General features: G+C 30.9%; 1 protein-coding gene across 1 annotated transcript in view; it reads left to right on the forward strand.

Annotated features, from left to right (window-relative positions):
- Dop2R (dopamine D2-like receptor) overlaps positions 1–18,974 on the forward strand; it is a gene marked incomplete at its 5' end in the record, with an annotated part of 40,333 nt that extends 21,359 nt beyond the window's left edge. The window contains 1 exon segment of the mRNA XM_014436468.3: positions 16,608–18,974. Within this exon segment, the coding sequence (XP_014291954.3) occupies positions 16,608–16,822 (215 nt within the window).
- Between the last annotated feature and the right edge of the window lie 708 nt (positions 18,975–19,682).

Below are 19,682 nucleotides of genomic sequence, written 5' to 3' on the forward strand. Positions count from 1 at the left end.
ACTGTATTATATGTTATAGTAATGAAATATAATAATAGTAACATTAATTTATTATTTTCTCTGATTGTACAATTTCTTTATTCAGAATCTTAACCGCCTGTGTATTCACTGTTAACTTATATTAAAACCAACGTCTATTTCATTGCAAATGTTGCATTCTGTTATGTATTCATTAATATATGAACTAATTTTTCATCGTATTTTTACATTTTTTTTTCTTTATGAAGTATGGGAATCAATAGAAGCTTGATAGTAATGCATAAATTTGAAATCAAAAAATAAATACTCAAAAAGGCCATAGTAGTCTCAAAAAATTATATTTTTTTAATCTTGTCATAGTGTCCCCCATTTAGGCATCATCAGGTGTATATCTGAAATACATAAATTATATAGTAAAAGGACAAAACATTTTGAGACAGGTCATAACAATTAAAATAGCAAACAATTACTCAAAAATAATTTTTGTTCAGCTCCAAACACCTCGTCATGCTAACTAAACTATAACATTCTCCAGGAGGAGCGGATTTGCTAACATTAAAATATTATAATTATTTTTAAATTAAAAAAAAATAAAAACTCTATAAAATATCTTTTTTTTTAATATTTATTTATTGCTATTTACAACTGTACATTATAATACATTTAGTAAAAATCTGATCTAAGTTAAATTGGAGTGTTACAGGCGTGTAGAGAAACCACCCATCGGTAGCACTCTAAATAAAATATCTTAAAATTTAAAAATAAATAAATAAACATAACTTTAAAAAAATTTCCTTAGATCGTTCACTGGAGGTAGGATAGACCCACAAGGTACACTGCTCACGGAACTAGAAAGTCTGAATGTTCAAAGGAGTTCTCTTGCGAAATGTCTTCATGAAGTATAAGCTTTATTTTAAAAGAATATTTGTTAACAATATCATATCAATCCTTGTTGACTGAGGAAATAAATAAATAACAACATTACAATTCCAATACAGTAGAGAAAGATCGGAAGAAAATATTCCGAACATGAAAGTCAACATAATATGCAAATAAAGGGAGGACTACTATTTGTAGAACTCTATAGAGAGGGGATCTCGAAGCTGGAATCGGTTGAGTGGTAAAAATGTAGGGCAGAGGATGGGTCTATAAAGATCTCTCGGGAAGATAGCCATGATTTAGAGGATTTAGTCACAATAGTACCTTCTTATACACTCACATATCAGGACGTCTTTGATAATTTTTTCCTCAGAAAAAAATTATTATACATTCTTTTAAGTGGTTGGGAGAGGGAAATATTGTTTAAATTATGATAAAATTTCTAATTAAATTAAAATTATATTTATGATCCAAAATATGTCCAAATAACATCAAAGTTGATCGACTATGTTATTTACTAGTGTAATACATTAATGGATATAGTAAATGAATAAATTAAAGAAATTTCCAAGAAAACTCGGAAAGAAGTTTCTAGCCTTCATTAGGGCTAAGACAGAAAAACCAGATAACAACCAATCAATAAAAGGATATATATAAAGATTAAAGTAAATAATCGAACAGCATAAAAATAGATAAAAATAAAGTAATGAAAGAAGTAGGAAATAAAACGTATATACAGGTAATTAAATATGTAAGTGAAATAACATAATTAATGAAATAAACATATGAATAAATATATATATAGGTTTTTTAACTTATTTGTTATATTCTTTGACCGCACTCCCAACCATCTTTTTGTAATATAAATTATTAATAAATCGAAAATAATACGTAACTAAAAAATTATGAGACAAATTATAAACCTTCCAAGTCCCAACCATATACATTATTCCCTATGCAACAAATCAATAACATTGTGTTTTTATTATTAGTTATTGTTAATCCTATTCTCCATAATATGTATTTTCTTACATTGCTTTTTACCAATGTCCATTTACTGTTCGTAGTAACAGCATATTTTACTAGTAATTTTAAGTTTTATTTCACAGTATATTAAAAATACAACAAAAATACAAATATATATACATTGCTTTTTAATTTATTCCTATTGTTTATTTATTTTTTATGATTTCAAGACCTATGAAATTTTCTATTATATTCTAGCGCAAGAAACACTAGTATTGTCATTATTTCAATTATTATTGTTTGTTTTTTTTATTGATGTTCAATATTTATTTTAATGTCGGAAGATAGATAGTCCGAGTGAAGGAACACAATAGTAAAAAACTATTTATTGGTAACCAAAATAAGATATAAACATTTGTAAAAATATTAGGATAAAGTATAAATAGTGACTTTTTCTATTTATATTCGATGTTTGTATCTTGTTTTCGTTTTGCTCTTACGAAACCCTGCAAAGTGGAGTGAAATATTGGTTACTAATAAATAGTTTTTCACTATTTTCTACCTTTATTGACCGCCAGCTGGACTATCTTCTTACAATCTATTACACATGATAAATATCGATCTTCCATTAACCAAATATACATGCTTCATATTCTTTTTTATTTGATGATTTGAAATTCAACAACAAGGGTGGCAGTAACTTGATGTTTATTCCTGGTCAGTTCCATTTCCCTAAACGATTTCACTTTGATTAAATCTCTAAACCAAACACCAATAACGAAACTGTTAGAAAATTTATAGTGGCAACCAATGCGGGACTATCAATTTTACTAAGCCGTAAGCGAGAGATATATGAACGTAAAATCAATCTGTGAATTGCAGTGGAGTAGAAGCCATGCCATAAAGTAGCAGCTCATAAATTGCCAAGCATTAACATAGATTCCATTGAATTCGGAACATCTCTAAATATACTCCGGATTAAGCTGGCTCTTTTTATGGTACACACTACGTTATACACTTACTACTTTCAAGTAACGTTATGGATTTAATTTTTCATTATTTAGAGTCCAATTCATAGACGGCACAGAAACTAAGTAAAAAAGAATAAATTACTTGAGTTTTTACTCTTAAGTGGAAAAATGGTCACTCAGGTAAGCGAGTGCTTAAATGGGAAAATATAGAGAAAATAAGGAACACAAGCCCTTTTCTAATATTAGTTTACGTGACAGCGCTTATGTCATTATTATTAAGTGTCTGTTTAAACTTGTTGGTTATAATTTTTATTTGTCATAAACACGATATTGAAAGCTTAACGCATGTGACAAAATTCAAACACTAACTAATCATAACATTAAATTATCATTATAAATAATTTTCATATATTAGTTTATCAATTGACTCTACAACCCATTAAAATAATAATACATGTTTTAATTTTAACCTAATGAATAATATCCTTATTCTTTTTGCCAAATCCAAGAAACACTTTTAAGAATAAACTATTATTCAACGAGCATAGTAATGTTAAATTATAAAACACTAGGAAAATTATGTACAAAATGTTTCTGTATTTTAATAACAAAATAAAACTATCCTTTAGAAATAAACAGGCCTTAGAAGAATAGTTAATGGTTATTAACTATTACACCCTATTACTTTTCCAACAGAACTCTACACAATGAACTTCATATCCCTTTTGTCCTTGACCTCATACCAACCAAATTCTCGAAATTCCGTATAAACGTTTCCAACCATCCTAATTCTTTGGTTAAAACTCTAGTTCCACCCATCCCTACAGCCCACCTAGAGGGTTGAAACGGCAATGGCCAAGAGACTTATTGTAAAATGAAAATGGACAATTGGAGTTCTGGCATTGGTGAGATTTTCCACTCGAGTTGAGTGTTTGCGGCTTTAGCACACTTGCTCAGCCTCAACTGGCTCACTACCAATGATGCGGCGAGAGGGATGCGCTGGAATCTTTTGAGCTCTGCTCTACCCCTCACACGTAGGGGATAGAGTGAGCTCAGGGATCCTCAGGTCAATTTTGTAAATATTGTATATAAGAGTATAAATGTAACTAGAGATTGTAATATCTATCAATTAAATAAATGTTTTTTTTTTAAACAAAACAGTAGAAATAAACAGGGAGAAATCCCTGAACGGTATATTGACACTTTGGTTTATTAATTTTGTGCTTAACAACTCTCTTGGCTATTACACGTCATTGAGAGGTATTTGACGTTAGCTTTCAGTGGATCAGAAGAGTCTAATCTTTTATTTAAATATTTTAATCTTTTTTATTTAAATATTACATAAAATAAACATTTTAATATATGATATTTGCCTGACGGCTATAGAACCTCTTAAGGGCAGCTAAGCAGCGTTGCGTCAGTTCGTATCGGAGAAACTCCAGCAGTGACAAACAGATAATATTCAAAACTGTTTGGCGATTTTTTTTTTTTGTTCTTTCAGTTTATGTTTTACATTATAGTAAAACATAGCTGATTTGTAATTAGTAGGAAAGAAAAATAAATTACGTGAGGATGTATTCCGAGGCAATGTGATATTTATTATACATATTAATAATCATTAAATATGCACTTTTATATAAATTTTAAAAGAAATCAACCTAATTGCCAAATAGTTATCTTCATTTTCAAAAGTGAAAATTGGCAATATAACTAGTAAAATGAAGTGAACTCTATCTAATAAAAAATTTGTTTGTACAAATTTGGCATTGGATATTCCGGATGAACAGCGTTCTACACAATAGCTATCCTTTATTTAAAAAAAAAACTGAGGTTTAGATATTGGCATATTTTATTGAATGCGGCCCTGCAGTGAAAAATCGAAATATCCTTCCAAAGCCGAACAAGAACAAAGGACACCTGGGCAGGATAGAGTTCTAATTAGCGTATCTCCCACCGCTCTACTGAATTGAGGAGGGGAAAGGCACAGGATTCGAACGGAAGGAAGAGGCGCCGCGTAGAATAATAATCTCGAGAACTGAAGGCTGGAGCGATCCAGAGCTGTCCTTCAATCCTCTCCCGATATCCTCCCTCTCTAACTGGAATCGGATTAGGAGACAAAAGGAAACAGCCTCGTGGAAATTCAATTTTTAACTCACTTTCCAACGGAGGGTGGGGTATTTTACTCCTATTGACAAAAAGTTAGAGACCCATTCCATTTTAAAAAATCAAACAAAAAAATATTTTTATAACTGCATAACCCTCATAGAATTTTATTCAGGCCTGACCTCACTCCAGGTAGACTTTATTGAATCATTTTTTAAAAGGAAAAGTTGGTCTGGGTCAGTGAAGAGGACACTAATAAAGAAAAACATTTTTTATGCGTGCCACCGCTCTAAATTTGACCTAACTTATAGGCCTTCAACAGGACTTCGAAAAAAAAAATAATCAGTATGAAACACGGTGAAAAAAACTAAGTCTAAAGATAACTAGGAGTACTTGTGCGATTTTCACGACCAAGTTTTAGAGTTAATAAATTTTGTTTATATAATTTCTTGTGGTCTCATTTTAATATCCACTCAATGGAGTGGTCAGCCAATGAGTCGAAAGCATCAAAATATCAAAATCCGGCTATCCCCACCACTACAGATCTGAGCACTTGGTGGCTAGTTAGATGGCTAGCGTTAGATGGAAAACATCTGGATTCGGTGAAATTTCATAATATTATATATTTGCCCATCCATTAAACCTGGGCGAAACCGATATTCACAATGCCACTAAGAATTTACATTAACTTTTTGCCGCGCCAAAAACAATTGCGTGATCCATGTAAAAAGTCGGTCTGGCTCTTCAGCTGCACAAAACACCTCAGAATCAGTCGAATTTGTGGCTCATTCCCATGGCATATCCAGACCGCATGACCCTTTTTATGAAGCGTCAATGGGCACTGCATGCGCCATATTAAATGGACCCAAGAATTCTAGGTCAGCACGCCTCTTACTGATCTCCGGGATCCAGTACAGGTTTATTTCCGCCAAATGCGAAGCAGCCCTTTGACTGAGGAATCGCTGATTTGAAAGGAATTCCCGTTGATAATATAAAGAGCTTGAATACTGGTAGACATTGGTTCACTCTCGATAATGAGACAAACTTCAAGGTCCGTGCTCTATTGGTCGAATGGATTACTTCCAACATCCTTCGAAGGTGATGAAAGAGTTATCCCAACGTGTGCTATCCGATCCTTCCCTTGGAGTCCCTGTTCCTATTGACCTGCCTGTTGGCGTTGACCTATATCCCCAACTAATTATTGGTGTTCCCACCAAGGCTTTCGGAGATGGTCATCTTTACCTCCCGGCTACTGTGCTTGGCAAGGTCGTCATGGGGACATATTCTCATAGGATATCATCTACTGTCATCTCACTCCTCCTTAATAATGATGCTTCAAGATGTCACAACCTAATTTCATAAACTGGCTACCACACTACTACTTATCTGAGCACTCACTGCCCCTTGTTAGTTGAAAAACGAGTTAGTTTGAAATTATTGACCTGTGCAGAATAGCCTGCATAAAGGTTTTTAAAATCGATGTGGTGTTAAGATTTTCCTTGAGGTTGGTCGAATTGGCCGAAAAGTTGGTCTTATAAAGAAATATAGATTGTTTTGAGACTTAAATTGGAAAAATTTATTTTATTTAGACAATCTTTAATTTACATTTCATAATGTAAGACAGAATATGAAATGAGCAAGCAGACTCCATCGCATTGAATACTTTTTGTCATAATGTAGTGGGAAAACCAAGTTGGCCAAAATAAATGACAGTTGAAAAATGGGAAGTAGTTGTTGCTCTTATCTCTGCGGTAGTAATCTCTTTCCTTAGCTATGTTCTCTACTATGGTCACTTGTTTCGTCAGTCCACTATGCAGATAGCATTAATCGTTTAAAGTTCATTTTATTGTTGCCTCATTTTTAGGATAAACTAATTTTTATTTTTATTATAAAATAAAGATGAAAGGACAATAAAATTGCAAATGAAATAATTAATTTATAAAAGGAAAATGGTTTGGGTGCAATCAAAATAACTCAAATAGTAATAAAACTATTTATTGTTAGCCAAAGTTTCAACCCACTCTACAGGGTTTCATCAGGACTAAGAAAGATTAAAACAACTAAAATAATATAACAAAGTAAGAGAATAGATAACATGAAATAAAAGTAAATTAAGTTATGGCTAAAAAATATTTAAAATATGTTATTTTTTTAATATAAAAATAAACAAAGTAAATTTTAAAAAAATATGTACACTGAAAGTATAAATAAACAAGAGTTACAAAAAGATAAAATAAAAACTTAATTTTTGCTTTCAAAAGTAAGGTATTTGATAACCCCCAAATTCCCCCCCCCACTCCTCTATCCTGTTGATACCTTGTATCCTTTACCTTTTCGTCATTCAGAAAGGTTGGTGTTCTATTTTGTTCATTATTTTTCTTTTTTCTTAACCTTTATTTCATTCTCACTTCCTTTATTTTCTGTCTTTCAGTGTGTACTGTATTTTTATATTTATTTTTTGTATCTAATATTTTTTTTAAATATCTTTATTGAAATTTACAACTGTATATTATATAATACATTCAGTAAATTTGATCTTCGTTAAAATGGAGTGTTACAAATGTGTAGAGAATCTACCCATTGGTAGCACTCTAATGACATTTTACATTAGTAGGTTTCGTAGCCATCTTCTTTTCAGGGGCCTCGGAGGATTGTGAGAAATGGAAGAAGATGCAAGGGTAGAAACTAGGGGGTTTCAGTGGTTAGGGAATTTATAATGGAAGGAATGATTTATGGTTATCTACTATTTTATTTCAGTTTTCATCAATTGTCTAATACCTTTTTGCAATTATATTTTTGTTGATACTTTATACTGTATACGATATCTTACTTTTTTTTATGAATATTATTAATTAACAAATATTATTATTTTCGCATATTTTAAATCATTTTTAGCTATACTTTAGTTTACTCAAAGTTCAACCCCCAGGCCGGATTTAAACCAGCGCCACCCGCAGGTCTCAGGATGCGAATGAAAATTCGATCTTCCCACTCTAATAGGCTGGAATAGGGTGGTAATCTGTAAGATACCCTGATAATCTGTAAACCCACCCTGGTTTGTTAAAAATTAGCAGGAAAGGGGCGGACAAAATAATTTAGGTGTAGAAAAAACTTTTAGTAAGTAAAAATTAATTACTCAATAATTGAAGACATGAGTATAATAGTTTTTTTTATAAAAGTTTCGGTGGAGAGTATTACGATAGCTTAATATAGATATTCGGTTTTATTACTTACTTTCTTCAGTTTCGTTAGCTGTTATTTTTAAGAAAAAACTTTTTATTAATGCAATTAAATTTCGTTTTTAATGTAATATTAAAAATTATAGCTTAAATAGAATGCAATCACGGATAAGCCTTTATAGTATATAGTATATAGCCTTTATATAGTAACGTTTTGAATTTATCTTCTCACTCGCCATAGCCACTTAAAAGCTTTTGTCCGAAACTTTAAAACAACAGCCATCAAAGGAAAGGCTTCGGCGTGACGGCCTTTGAAAAAAAAATCCCGATAACCAGAAATTTAGTTTCTCTTTCAACGGAAAAACAAAGTAAAAAAAAAAAATAGAAAAAGAAGTTCCAGAGTTTAAAAGTGTTTCCGAACTCCACAATGTCCAGAAGACAAGCGGTCTAATATCTAAACTTGATTTTTTTTTGCAACTTTAATTAAACATACTTTTTCATAATGACAATATTCTTTATGCTATGAATTGAGAAATTTAATTATCGATTAATATTTAAGACATCGCAATCGACTTGGTCTTTTTTTGAAGGGAAGCTTTAAAAAACAAAAAAAATATATTTAAAAATTTATTTCGTAAGACAAACAATAAAAAACATAAACATACAATAAAACAAAATAATGAATGAAAAAGTCAAAATAAAAGGCCTATTAGACCAAAATAAAATTAGGAAAAAGAATTTTGAAAAAGAGCAACAAATTCACAAAATCAATTTATATTTATAAGACAAAATTCTGTATGGGAATCCTGAAGAAAAGATGACCCACTCTGATAGGCCAGAGGAAGATATTTTGCTGTGAAGATGATTAAGTCACCACTTCGTAGTTATAAATATACTGCTGCAATACTCAAATTGTTGAAAGGTCGGTGGGCCCACGTCTATACTGACTCTTTAATCCATTCAGAATCCAAACTAAATTTACCATAATTTTATTCATTAATGCAGTGGGCTGTATAATATATTTATCACAAATAATATTCAAAATGTACAAAAACCAAAATGGCCACATGAATTCTAATGAACAAAATTAATTATCAAAACCAAACCAAAGGTAAAATTAGCTCGCAGGGTCTGACAGAGCTGGTTATGAATTATACTAGACCACTAATTAACAACAACTTGTTTTAAAAACGCATATCGTCAGACTGCTGCTAGGCGACGCCTTAGCGACTGTCTAGCAATCCCAAGCAACTGTTTCATTTACACCTAATTATTATAATAAAATATAAAGTACATATGTTTCTTTTCAAAAAAACAAAAATTCTTCATAAAATAATACAAATAAAATAAATGTAATTAAATTAAATACTAATTAATTATCAAACATGGCGTTAACAATTAATATAGATCTCAATTGCCCTGGCTCACCAAATTGGATGATAAGAATAGTGGACAGATTTTATGTAGATGGATTAAAATACTCTGTGAAGTGAAAATTCTCGATACGAAGTATAGGAATAAGAAAACCAAAAATGGATGATGTGCTGGAACAAATTCAGATGTTTGGTAGAAAATAAATTTGTATGTATACACGTGGAAGTGAGGGGCATACTGATGAATTCACATTGAAGCCAATTTTATATAGATTATTTTGTCGAGTTATTATGAATGGCTCAACAGATCAGGGTTGTTTCATCCTGTCTCTCTGCTACGGGCACAATACATTTAATGGATGGGGGAAGCGATGGCGTTTTGAAAATCAGAAATTTATTGGAGTGGGGCGATACATAACTTACGGTCATTATTCTGCTGGAACACCAAATGGATAGCTAAATGGTTCGGTCCAAATGGATGGAGGGATACCATTGAATCTGAAAGATTAACTAAATGGGCCCCTTTTTATCATAAAATGGTGACTGCTTTAAAAATATATGAGGTTCATTATGATGCGCATCTTTTAATGAATAAATCTTCATTATAACTCCAAAAATGATAATTCATACATAAGTGAAAATAACTTTCCAAACATTTTTTTATGTAACGTAAGAAAAAGTATCTTTCTATTAACAATGTTTTGAAGTATTCCTTATTTTTCTAGACATTTCCTTTTTAAATATCCAACTATTCCTGAAATTCTAATTTGTTCCTTATATGTATATTTACATACATTTTTGTGGGTCTTGAGGATCAGTCAATAATACAACTACAAATATTTAGGCGACGTTTTGCTACTTTATTATTAGCATAGTCATGCCCTAAAATGAAAAAAAAAAAAAGTTTTTTAAAACAAATAATTTCTTCAGCTAATTATTAAAAAACTACATGTAAATTTTATAATTTAAGATTAATAACATACAAATAACACACAAATAAACTCATTCACAAAGACCTTAACATCCCATTCGTTGCAGATTTGACTCAAAACAGATATGCGTCTTTTCATTCCAAACTCCTTAACCATCCTAACCCATTAATTCTTAATCTTTCATCCTTAACAATCCCTGATAATCCTCCGAGGCGTCTAAAAAGAAGATGGCCACGGGACCATCTAATTTAAATTAATGTTTGAAGTACCACCAATGGGTGGTTCCTTCCCAAGATTTTCAAGTGTATATGAAACATACTACATATTTACCTATTTTGTAGAGTTGTAAATTACATTAAATAAATAATTAAAAAAAAAAAGTTTAATAACTATTACAATTAAAACATTACTCACATTTGTGTATTATAGTTTGTTCTAGATTATTGTGATACAACTAACTTGAGGTTTGTGCCAGAACTGAATAAGGTTGAAATGGAGGTAGAGAGTTTGTTTTGGTTTATCCAACACTGTAATCATTCTTTCTAGCAGGTAGTCCGTCTGTATTTCTGTTTTGTATTTTGTCTATTTATATGTAGTTTAATAGGATTAATTAATAGAATTGATTACCATAGAAAAAGATAAGAATCGGATTCTTCTTCTTCTTAAATCGGCGCGACAACCCATTACTGGGTCCTGGTCTCCTCAAGCAGCTTCCACCAGATTAATCTGTTAAGAGCAGCTGCTGTCCAATTCCTCACTCCGAGCAGGGTCCTTGAATCCTCTTTAACACCATCTAACCATCGAAGCTTCGGGCGGCCCCTCGGCCGTGTTCCATGTCGGCGCTCATTGAGAAGTTTATTTGGGATCTCTTCAGTCCTCATCCTTGCCACATGGCCTGCCCAGCGCAGCCTACCAATTCTCACAATTTTTCCTATATGAGGCTCACCAATTAACAAATAGACTTCCCTATTCGTGCGTCTTCTCCATCCTTTACTGGACCGTAGATGCGTCTGAGTATATTTCTCTCAACGTTTGGAGATCCCTTTCATCGGCCTTCGAAAGTGCCCTAGTTTCCGAGGCGTAGAGCAGCTCTGGTCGAATTAGCGTTTTGTACAATCTAGTTTTCGTGGATCATGATGGTGAGCTACTACCAAAGTGCCGAGGAAGTCCAAAAAAACACCTATTGGCCGATGCTATTCGCCTCCTTATCTCGGCCGAAACGTCATTGGTAGCATTAATTTGTGATCCGAGATACACACACTCGTCAACTGGTTCGAAAGAGTAATGGCCAATTTAGATAAAATCTTCATTAAAACCTTGTTCTTGACTATCTATCATATATTTGGTTTTGTTGGTATTAACAACAAGTCCCAGCTTCCTGGCAGCATCATCAAGGACAAGTTCCTATTGTTGACTTACATTTACGAAAGCCACACTGATATTTCCCCAAGACTCTCTCTATATGCGGTAGTAATGTTTGGTAAAGTATATTTGAGAATATCTTGTAGGCACATGGCAGTAGAGATATGCCTAGATAATTATTACATTCAAGATCTCCCTTCTTGTAAATAGGACATAAGACTGTCTTACTCCATGCTTTCGGGATGATTTCATCTATCCAAATCGTAACAAACTAATTTTGTGATGGATAGAAAAGCTGATCTCTCCCTTTTTTCTCAAAGAATTGTCACATGAACTGTGTATCGGACAACTTCAGCGAAGAAGGCAGCTGAAATCCGGCCTTCACAGCTCCTTAAAAATTCGTCTCAAGATCTCTCCCGCCTGATGATCGTCCAAAATCAACCCCTCCCCACCTCCAAAAGCGGTCCATACGTTGTGATTGCTTGGTGGAACAGGAATACATCGGCTCAAGAACAACTAATGTGTGAAAAGCAACCAAGGAATTTGCCACTCATGTGAAACTACTCAATGCAACATGCTTTTCAGCCTGTTCTTGCGATCCTTCCTCGGCTTTGATGGACGATGAATCCGACTTATTTCTGTCTCCGAACATTTCAACTTCATGTCTGACCCCTTTTTGAATTTTTTTTCGAGGATAAAAGGTCCTATTTTGATTTATATTCATAACCATGATATGCGAATTCCGCATTTAGACATTTTTTGGTGTCCGTACCTAAATAAATAATAAGAAATGTTTTAAATTTATTTTATATTTTTCCCTAATTGCCTACATCCTCATGATGATCGATAATTTTTAGTTTAGTTAAACACGGCGATTTAGGGACTTCACGAATGTTTATGTATCGTGTGCCCCGATTTTGAGAATCCTTGACCGCATCCTACGAAGGGTTAAGGTCATCTTTAGGGATTCGACTAAGCTTAACTTCTTCCCGTTGAGCTTCTTGTACCCGATTTCCATTGAGCAAGTGATTAAAGTACTTGTTCCATCTTCCTAGCATTTGGGTTTTATCATTTAACAGAGATCCATCTGCGTCCTTACAGGCTGAGATTCGCGCTTTGAATGGCTTCGACCGCTGTTCACTTTTTCATAGAACTTTCGGCATTCATTAATGCTCCTCAATCTCTCTATTTCTTCTAGCTTTCTGCTTTCCCAGTTTATTTATTATTTTTTTTTTTTTGCGTCGATGGATACACTTTTCTTCTCTTTGGCGCTGGCGATAAACATCAGCTGATGCTCGGCTACGTTTTTTCTTCATAACATAATTAATATACAAAATTTAAATTCATGTTACTCTAACCTAAGTCATATATGGGACATAACTAACCTATTCAACTCTAGCACAAACCTCAAGTTAGTTTTATTACAGCAATGTAGAACAAATTGTAATAGACAATTCTAAGTAATGTTTTTACTAAGTAATATTTGAATTGTGTATGTTATTTATTTTAAATTATGTTATGTACTTTTAGTTTTTTAATAATTAGTTATAAGATAAAAGAAATTGTTTGTCCTCAAAAACTGTTTTTTTTTTTTTTTTTTGTAGTGCATGACAATGCATACTACAACAAAAACAATAACATAATAAGTGATAAGGAATCAAACAGATTGTTTTGTACTGTATTTTAAATGCAATATCAATATTTATTTTTTCACTTTACAACAAAACTCAAGGCTCTATCATATATCAAATAATGATATAGAAAAATATTGTACCATGGGCACATTTAAAATAAAAATTATTGAAAATGTATGAATAAAATATTTTTTTTAAATTTATTTATTTATATTTAAAACTTTATTAAAATATATACAACAAGTGAATTTGATGTTAGCTATTCAATGACATGATGCATACATGTGGAGAATCTACTCACTGATAGAACTCGAATAAAATACAAATTCATAAAAACATTGGTTGGTTCCTTATTGTGTATGTGAGTTAAATTTTAATTACTGTTTTATTCAATTTGAGTTCATTGTAATGCTCTTGAATACATAATGTTTTTGGTAAGTATATTTTCAGAAAGATGTGTTTATGAAAAACCTGTAACATGGAAGAAAAGGATGAAAGAGTCACAGATTTTAATCAATTTATCTGTATTGATTCTAATTCCAAAAAATGGATATGTGTTTGTTCCAGTGGCCAGTTTTATATATTATAGTTTTCTGCCTTTGTTATTTGAAGATTTTAAGGTCATTGTCTACCAATAATAGGAAATAGGCATCGTAGCCCAGGTATTCTAGTTGGTAATGTCTCATTAATCCTGTGCTTTTAAAATATAAAATCCAAATATTTAATTTCTCAGAAACATATCCCACCCTTCAATGTAATACTAACATAATTCAAATATCTAACTTTAGAAAAAATTATAGATTAGTTCAGATTTTATTCTATTAAAACTTATTGCTTCCCATCAAATTAAACAAGTGATAGTTTAATAGCTGAAGATTTATTCATTATGATGTATTCTTCATTCAGCTCATTATTTCATTAATTGAATGGGTTGTGGTAAGAATCTGGCAAGCCATGATTTTGAAAAGAATTTAAATTTAGAGCACAACACTTTTGTTTGTTTATATTGTATATAGCTGCTAATCATATTTGTTGGTATAATATCATTTTGTTCACTTATAATATTCTGAAATATGTACTATTAATAAAATATTTAATAAGAATTTTTTCAAAATGGCTTAACGGAACAATTTTCATAATGTCGGCTTATTTTACTCTTACACCAAATCTTTCACTTCTTTCTTTTACATATGTAATTATTGCATTGAAGTTAGTAATACATACCTTATTTATCTTCATCTGTTTTTTCTTTGATTAAGATTTAAAAACAGAAAATTGACAGTTTAGGAAATGAGTTTACATTTAGTGCAATACAGCATTACTTAAGGAGAAAGGTTTTCCAAAAGATCTTAAAATAGTTTAGTATAATATGTGAAAGTATGAACAATAATAACCACTACTGTAAATATTTTTTCCGGGTTAGGTCTGGACTTTTTTGAATAGAACTCTATAAACAAATAATGATTATCCTTTTTAATAAATATGTTGTGAACTATTTAATTTAGAATATTTGCTAAATAACATAACTGTGGTTTTAAGCAACAACAATCAAAGTACAAAGTCCAGGTCTGATGAAAAATGAACTGACAGTTTTCAGAAACAAAGATGGACATTGCATAATAACCCTATGCAAGAGGAGTTTAATTTTTAAAACATGTACTATGTGTATGTAAAGTGGAGTTAACATTGAAATGTGTTATTATAAGTTGAAAGAAAAAAAAAAATAAAATGATCTTATAACAATATACAGAAATAATCCCCTACAAACTAGGGGGAAAAATAAGTAAATATGTGTTTACATAATGCATCATGGCTGAATGCATTTAAAAAATCAGCTACCAAATACTTAGATTTCTAATTTTGTAATAATTTGAGATGTATGATAAACATGTTTAAGTAAAAATAAAATATTTATCTAGAATAAATAAAATGATAAAATAAAACATGAGGTTGAAGAAAAAAAAAACAACTAATCAGTTAAAAACAAGAATAAAAGTCCATGAATAATAAAAAAAATACAGTACATATGTAGAAATAAAATATTACAATAGAACAAAATATCATAAATTAAGTTTAACATACAGTTAAACATAATTTCTGATATTTTAACTTTGAAACTAAAATATAGTTTCATAAAGAAGAGGTATATCGAGGTATATTAATTCATTTTTCACCATATTGTCATTTGAGTTTTCACACTTCACCATTAAACATATTACCTTTAATGATCACGTTTGAGTTAGTTTGATTTCCTTAGAGATTGATATTAGAGATGAGGTGAACTAGCTCTTTTTTGTATATTTTAAAGATTATGGATTGCGAAAGTGACCACGTATCTCCATGCATAACACAAATTTTCATTAAATTAAACCTTTGTAATTTGTGCAAGGTACAATCAAAAAGTATATGATTAAAAGTTTATGAAACTTTCTGCAATGTTTCTTCATCTCAGTTTCACAGATGTGTTTGTTATATGGAATATATAGGTATGTAAATATTTTAATCTTTTAAAATTTATTTAAATAATTATTTGGAATTTAACTGTTAAGCTTAATTATTCTCAGATCTATAAAATAGCTTTAATTATGACAAGATTTAAATGAATAAATTAAATATTAACTGGATGTGAGAATTTTATTTTAAATTATTCAACATTATTGACTCTATCTCAGGACGGGTTCTCTAGGCACTAAGAACACAATTACACTTAAACGAATTAATGGCTACTTTAACAGTTCTGTTTAATCTTAGACTGAGCAAACTAACCAGTTTTGATGTCTTCTTCCAAAAAATGCTACCACTAACAGTAGACAAAGGACAGTCAGGAACTCAGCACTCCAAGGAAACATCGTTGTTTGGTTTTGCAAAGGATTTTTTTTTGTCTTCATTACTTCTGAATGATGAAATTGGTTAGTTTTCTATCCATGATAAAGTTGATCAGTGAAAGTTGCTCTTTGGTGGAAAAACTATACTAAACTATTTAAAAATCAACTATTTAATGAAAAAGAGAATATTAAAATATATGTATGTATGTATGCAGTAGATACAATGTATATACACCAATGATGAAATAAACACCCAAAACTGTTGACAATAAAGAAAATTTCAGTATCAGTATAATTCTTCTGGATTCTGAATTTGTTCATTAACAAATGCATATCATTTATATCATTACAAAGTACCATATCGAAAAAATAATATAAATATATATTTTTTCTATTTTTTACAGGTGTCTTCCTGATCTGCTGGGTCCCGTTTTTTACTTGTAACATCCTGGATGCTCTCTGCTCAAAGCTTGGTGCCGAGTGCCAACCCGGTGTGGCAGCCTTCATCCTGACAACATGGCTGGGATACATGAATTCCTTTGTAAACCCTGTCATCTACACCATCTTTAACCCCGAGTTCAGGAAAGCTTTCAAGAAAATAATGTCTTTTGGTTCATGACCTCAGGGGTGGAGCGGTCAGCCAAGCACAACTGGCTGACTAAGCTCCGTCGCCCCATGAAATGCCACTGACGCACAAAAAGTGGAAATGACAAATAACAAGTGATGATCGAAGATGGAAAATTCTTTTAGACATTAAAAGAATGATCTCTTAATCAATACTTTGTTAAACCAAAAATCTTTACAATTCTTTTAGCATATACTCTAATTTGATTAAATTTGTCAATAAACCCAATGTTTCCTCCACCAGGACCAAAACTAAGTTCTTGCTTTCAAAGAGGAGTAGCAGTTGAGTCTAATTATGGCTGAACATCATATACATCCATCCACTAATATGTTGAAAATAATTTCCAGATTTACTACCTTTTTAACACAGTTAAAATATAACAATAACTTCAATGGATAGCAAAAAAAAAATTGTCAATACATGTTTTAACTGCAAAAACATCAGCTACTGCAAAAACTATCAAATCCATGGATGTCCGAAGACCCCGTCCCCATTAAAGTTGATCTCAAAATATTTAATGTTATTAAACTTTGTACATTCCTAATGTTCATTGCTGCTATCAAAGGAAAATAAAGCAAAAATATTGCATTATTACAGTTGGTTCCGATGACAATATCGGTTTTGTATCAAACACAATATTTATTATTTATTTATTAGGTTTACAACTTTATCTCTTTAAGTACCAGTTAAAAAAAAAGATAAAAAAAAAAAAGTTAGGCTGCATGTTCATGGTTTCTGAAAATCCATATAAATTCTTTTAAACATACAAATATTGGATTTCATACATTTCTCATCATTTAATCTATTACATGTGTATATATTTTTAAGATAGATGTGTCTGCTAGTCACAGATAATTATTTGTTCTGTCACATTAGCTACCATGGTGTACCAGCTTTAAGCACATTTAGCCTCTGTAAACCTTAATTGAAGCTGAGGAAAACTATGGTTGATCATGAATGCTGCTGACCACATAGCCTCCTTGTATAACTGTTGGTCTAGAAACAATACGTCCTTCTCAAGTAATGACTCCAAGACTTTCATGAATCAATGTAGAGGCAGATTTGTTTGATATAGTATGAGGTAATTTTGAACCTGTAACATTTATTTTTTAAAATACCTCTATCTCTTCTTCTTCATGCCAATTCATCAATGAAAAAATTCCTTAATTACTCACCCCATTTCTCTGAATACATACAAACATAAATACAGATTGAACTTCCAATGTTTTCCCAGTGTTTCTCTCCACATGTTTAAATGACGAGTTCCCTTTAATGAAGACAACTCTAGTTGCTCCTTTACCATTTTATTCTTAACATATATTCTTCTTATTTTATCTATTAATCTATATAAGAAATTTAATTAAATCACATGGCTGACAAGCGTTATCCAGTTTTTACTACTGCAGTTAAGAATCAGTCCAGGATCATGAAAATTCCTCAGGGATTCCAACCAGTGTGTTTATTTTATTCAGCTAAGTAAAGGATTGTTAATCTCTCTCTGGCCTCTTTCAGTAAAAAAATTTCCAGCAAGTTTGTAGAATCTCGGGTGATAGTAGTGCTAAAGAGACGATTTGCAATTCCCTATGGTGAAAATTTCAATCTAAATAAATATACCTCCAATTACAAATTTTTAAACACAATTTATTTTTTAATTAAGCATATAATAATAATAAAAAAAACAGGTGAATATATAATAGATAACAGTTTTCAAGAAAAAAATATTTTCTTTTTACTTCTTTGGGGGTGTGACATCCCCATATTTCTACCTCTTAATCTGCCTGTGGTAAGAATGGAGAGGGATATACATATTTCACTTTTAAAAACCTGTAAGCAATCTTTCAGTGTATCCTTTGAATATTTGATATTACGATTCCTCAAGACTTAGACTGTTTTTCTGCCTTTTTAGTACAAATCAAATCAATAACTTGTTTTTCAACATTCTTATGGAGTGTGTTTCTGTTTCAGCTTTCCCTTAGAGCTTAAATTTAAAATACTGGTACTTACAACTTACAAATACTATGAATTCTTCTCAATTCATAACATCTGATCTTTTTATATGATTTTCATAGTGATGTAATGATCTCTTTTAATAAAATATGCTCTTCAAATTATAGATACAATTATTTAAAAAACTTGCTTCCTATGATCAAACTGAACAAAAAATACTTCTTTATTTTAAAGATATTATATTATTCAAAATAATTACTATGTCGGCTACTTCTTTTTTATTCTAGCTTAGTTTTAAATTTTTTATTAAGTTCTTGATCTAACTGAGGATTTTATTTTAAAATTTAGTTATTAATTTTTGTTTTTTACAAAAACTCTATGAACACATTTCACTTTTATGACAAAGGTACTAAATTGAAAAAAAATCTCACTTGCTGCGCTTAATCTGATATCAAATTCTAGAACGCTTTTTATCTATAAAGTGTTGTTTTATATTTATATACTTATGTATTTATACATGCAAATTTCTGTTGTAAATAAACTGTTTGTATAAATGTAAAAATATATATATGTATAAGTTTGTATGTCATCGTAGATATTTACAATGCTACATTAATTATAAAACTTCTTACTGTGAATATAATCAACCTACCTATATAATGTAAATAATTATATCTATTTGCCACCATGATATAAAGACATGTTATTCATTATGGGATTCTTGTCCTAATTTTAGAACTGGTAACTATTTTTGTGATATTGTGTAAAATATAATAAACTTCAATGGTCTATGACACTTAAAAATTTAATGCTTTTATTACTTAAAATTGTATTTATTTTGCTGTAAATAACTCGTAAACACTTCAATTTTACTTCTTATTTGTCTGACATTCTATATGAGCCAATA

The sequence above is a fragment of the Halyomorpha halys genome, unplaced genomic scaffold (assembly GCF_000696795.3).
Source record: "Halyomorpha halys isolate HHAL.00 unplaced genomic scaffold, Hhal_1.1 Scaffold1936.1, whole genome shotgun sequence".
NCBI classification, from domain to species: domain Eukaryota; kingdom Metazoa; phylum Arthropoda; class Insecta; order Hemiptera; family Pentatomidae; genus Halyomorpha; species Halyomorpha halys.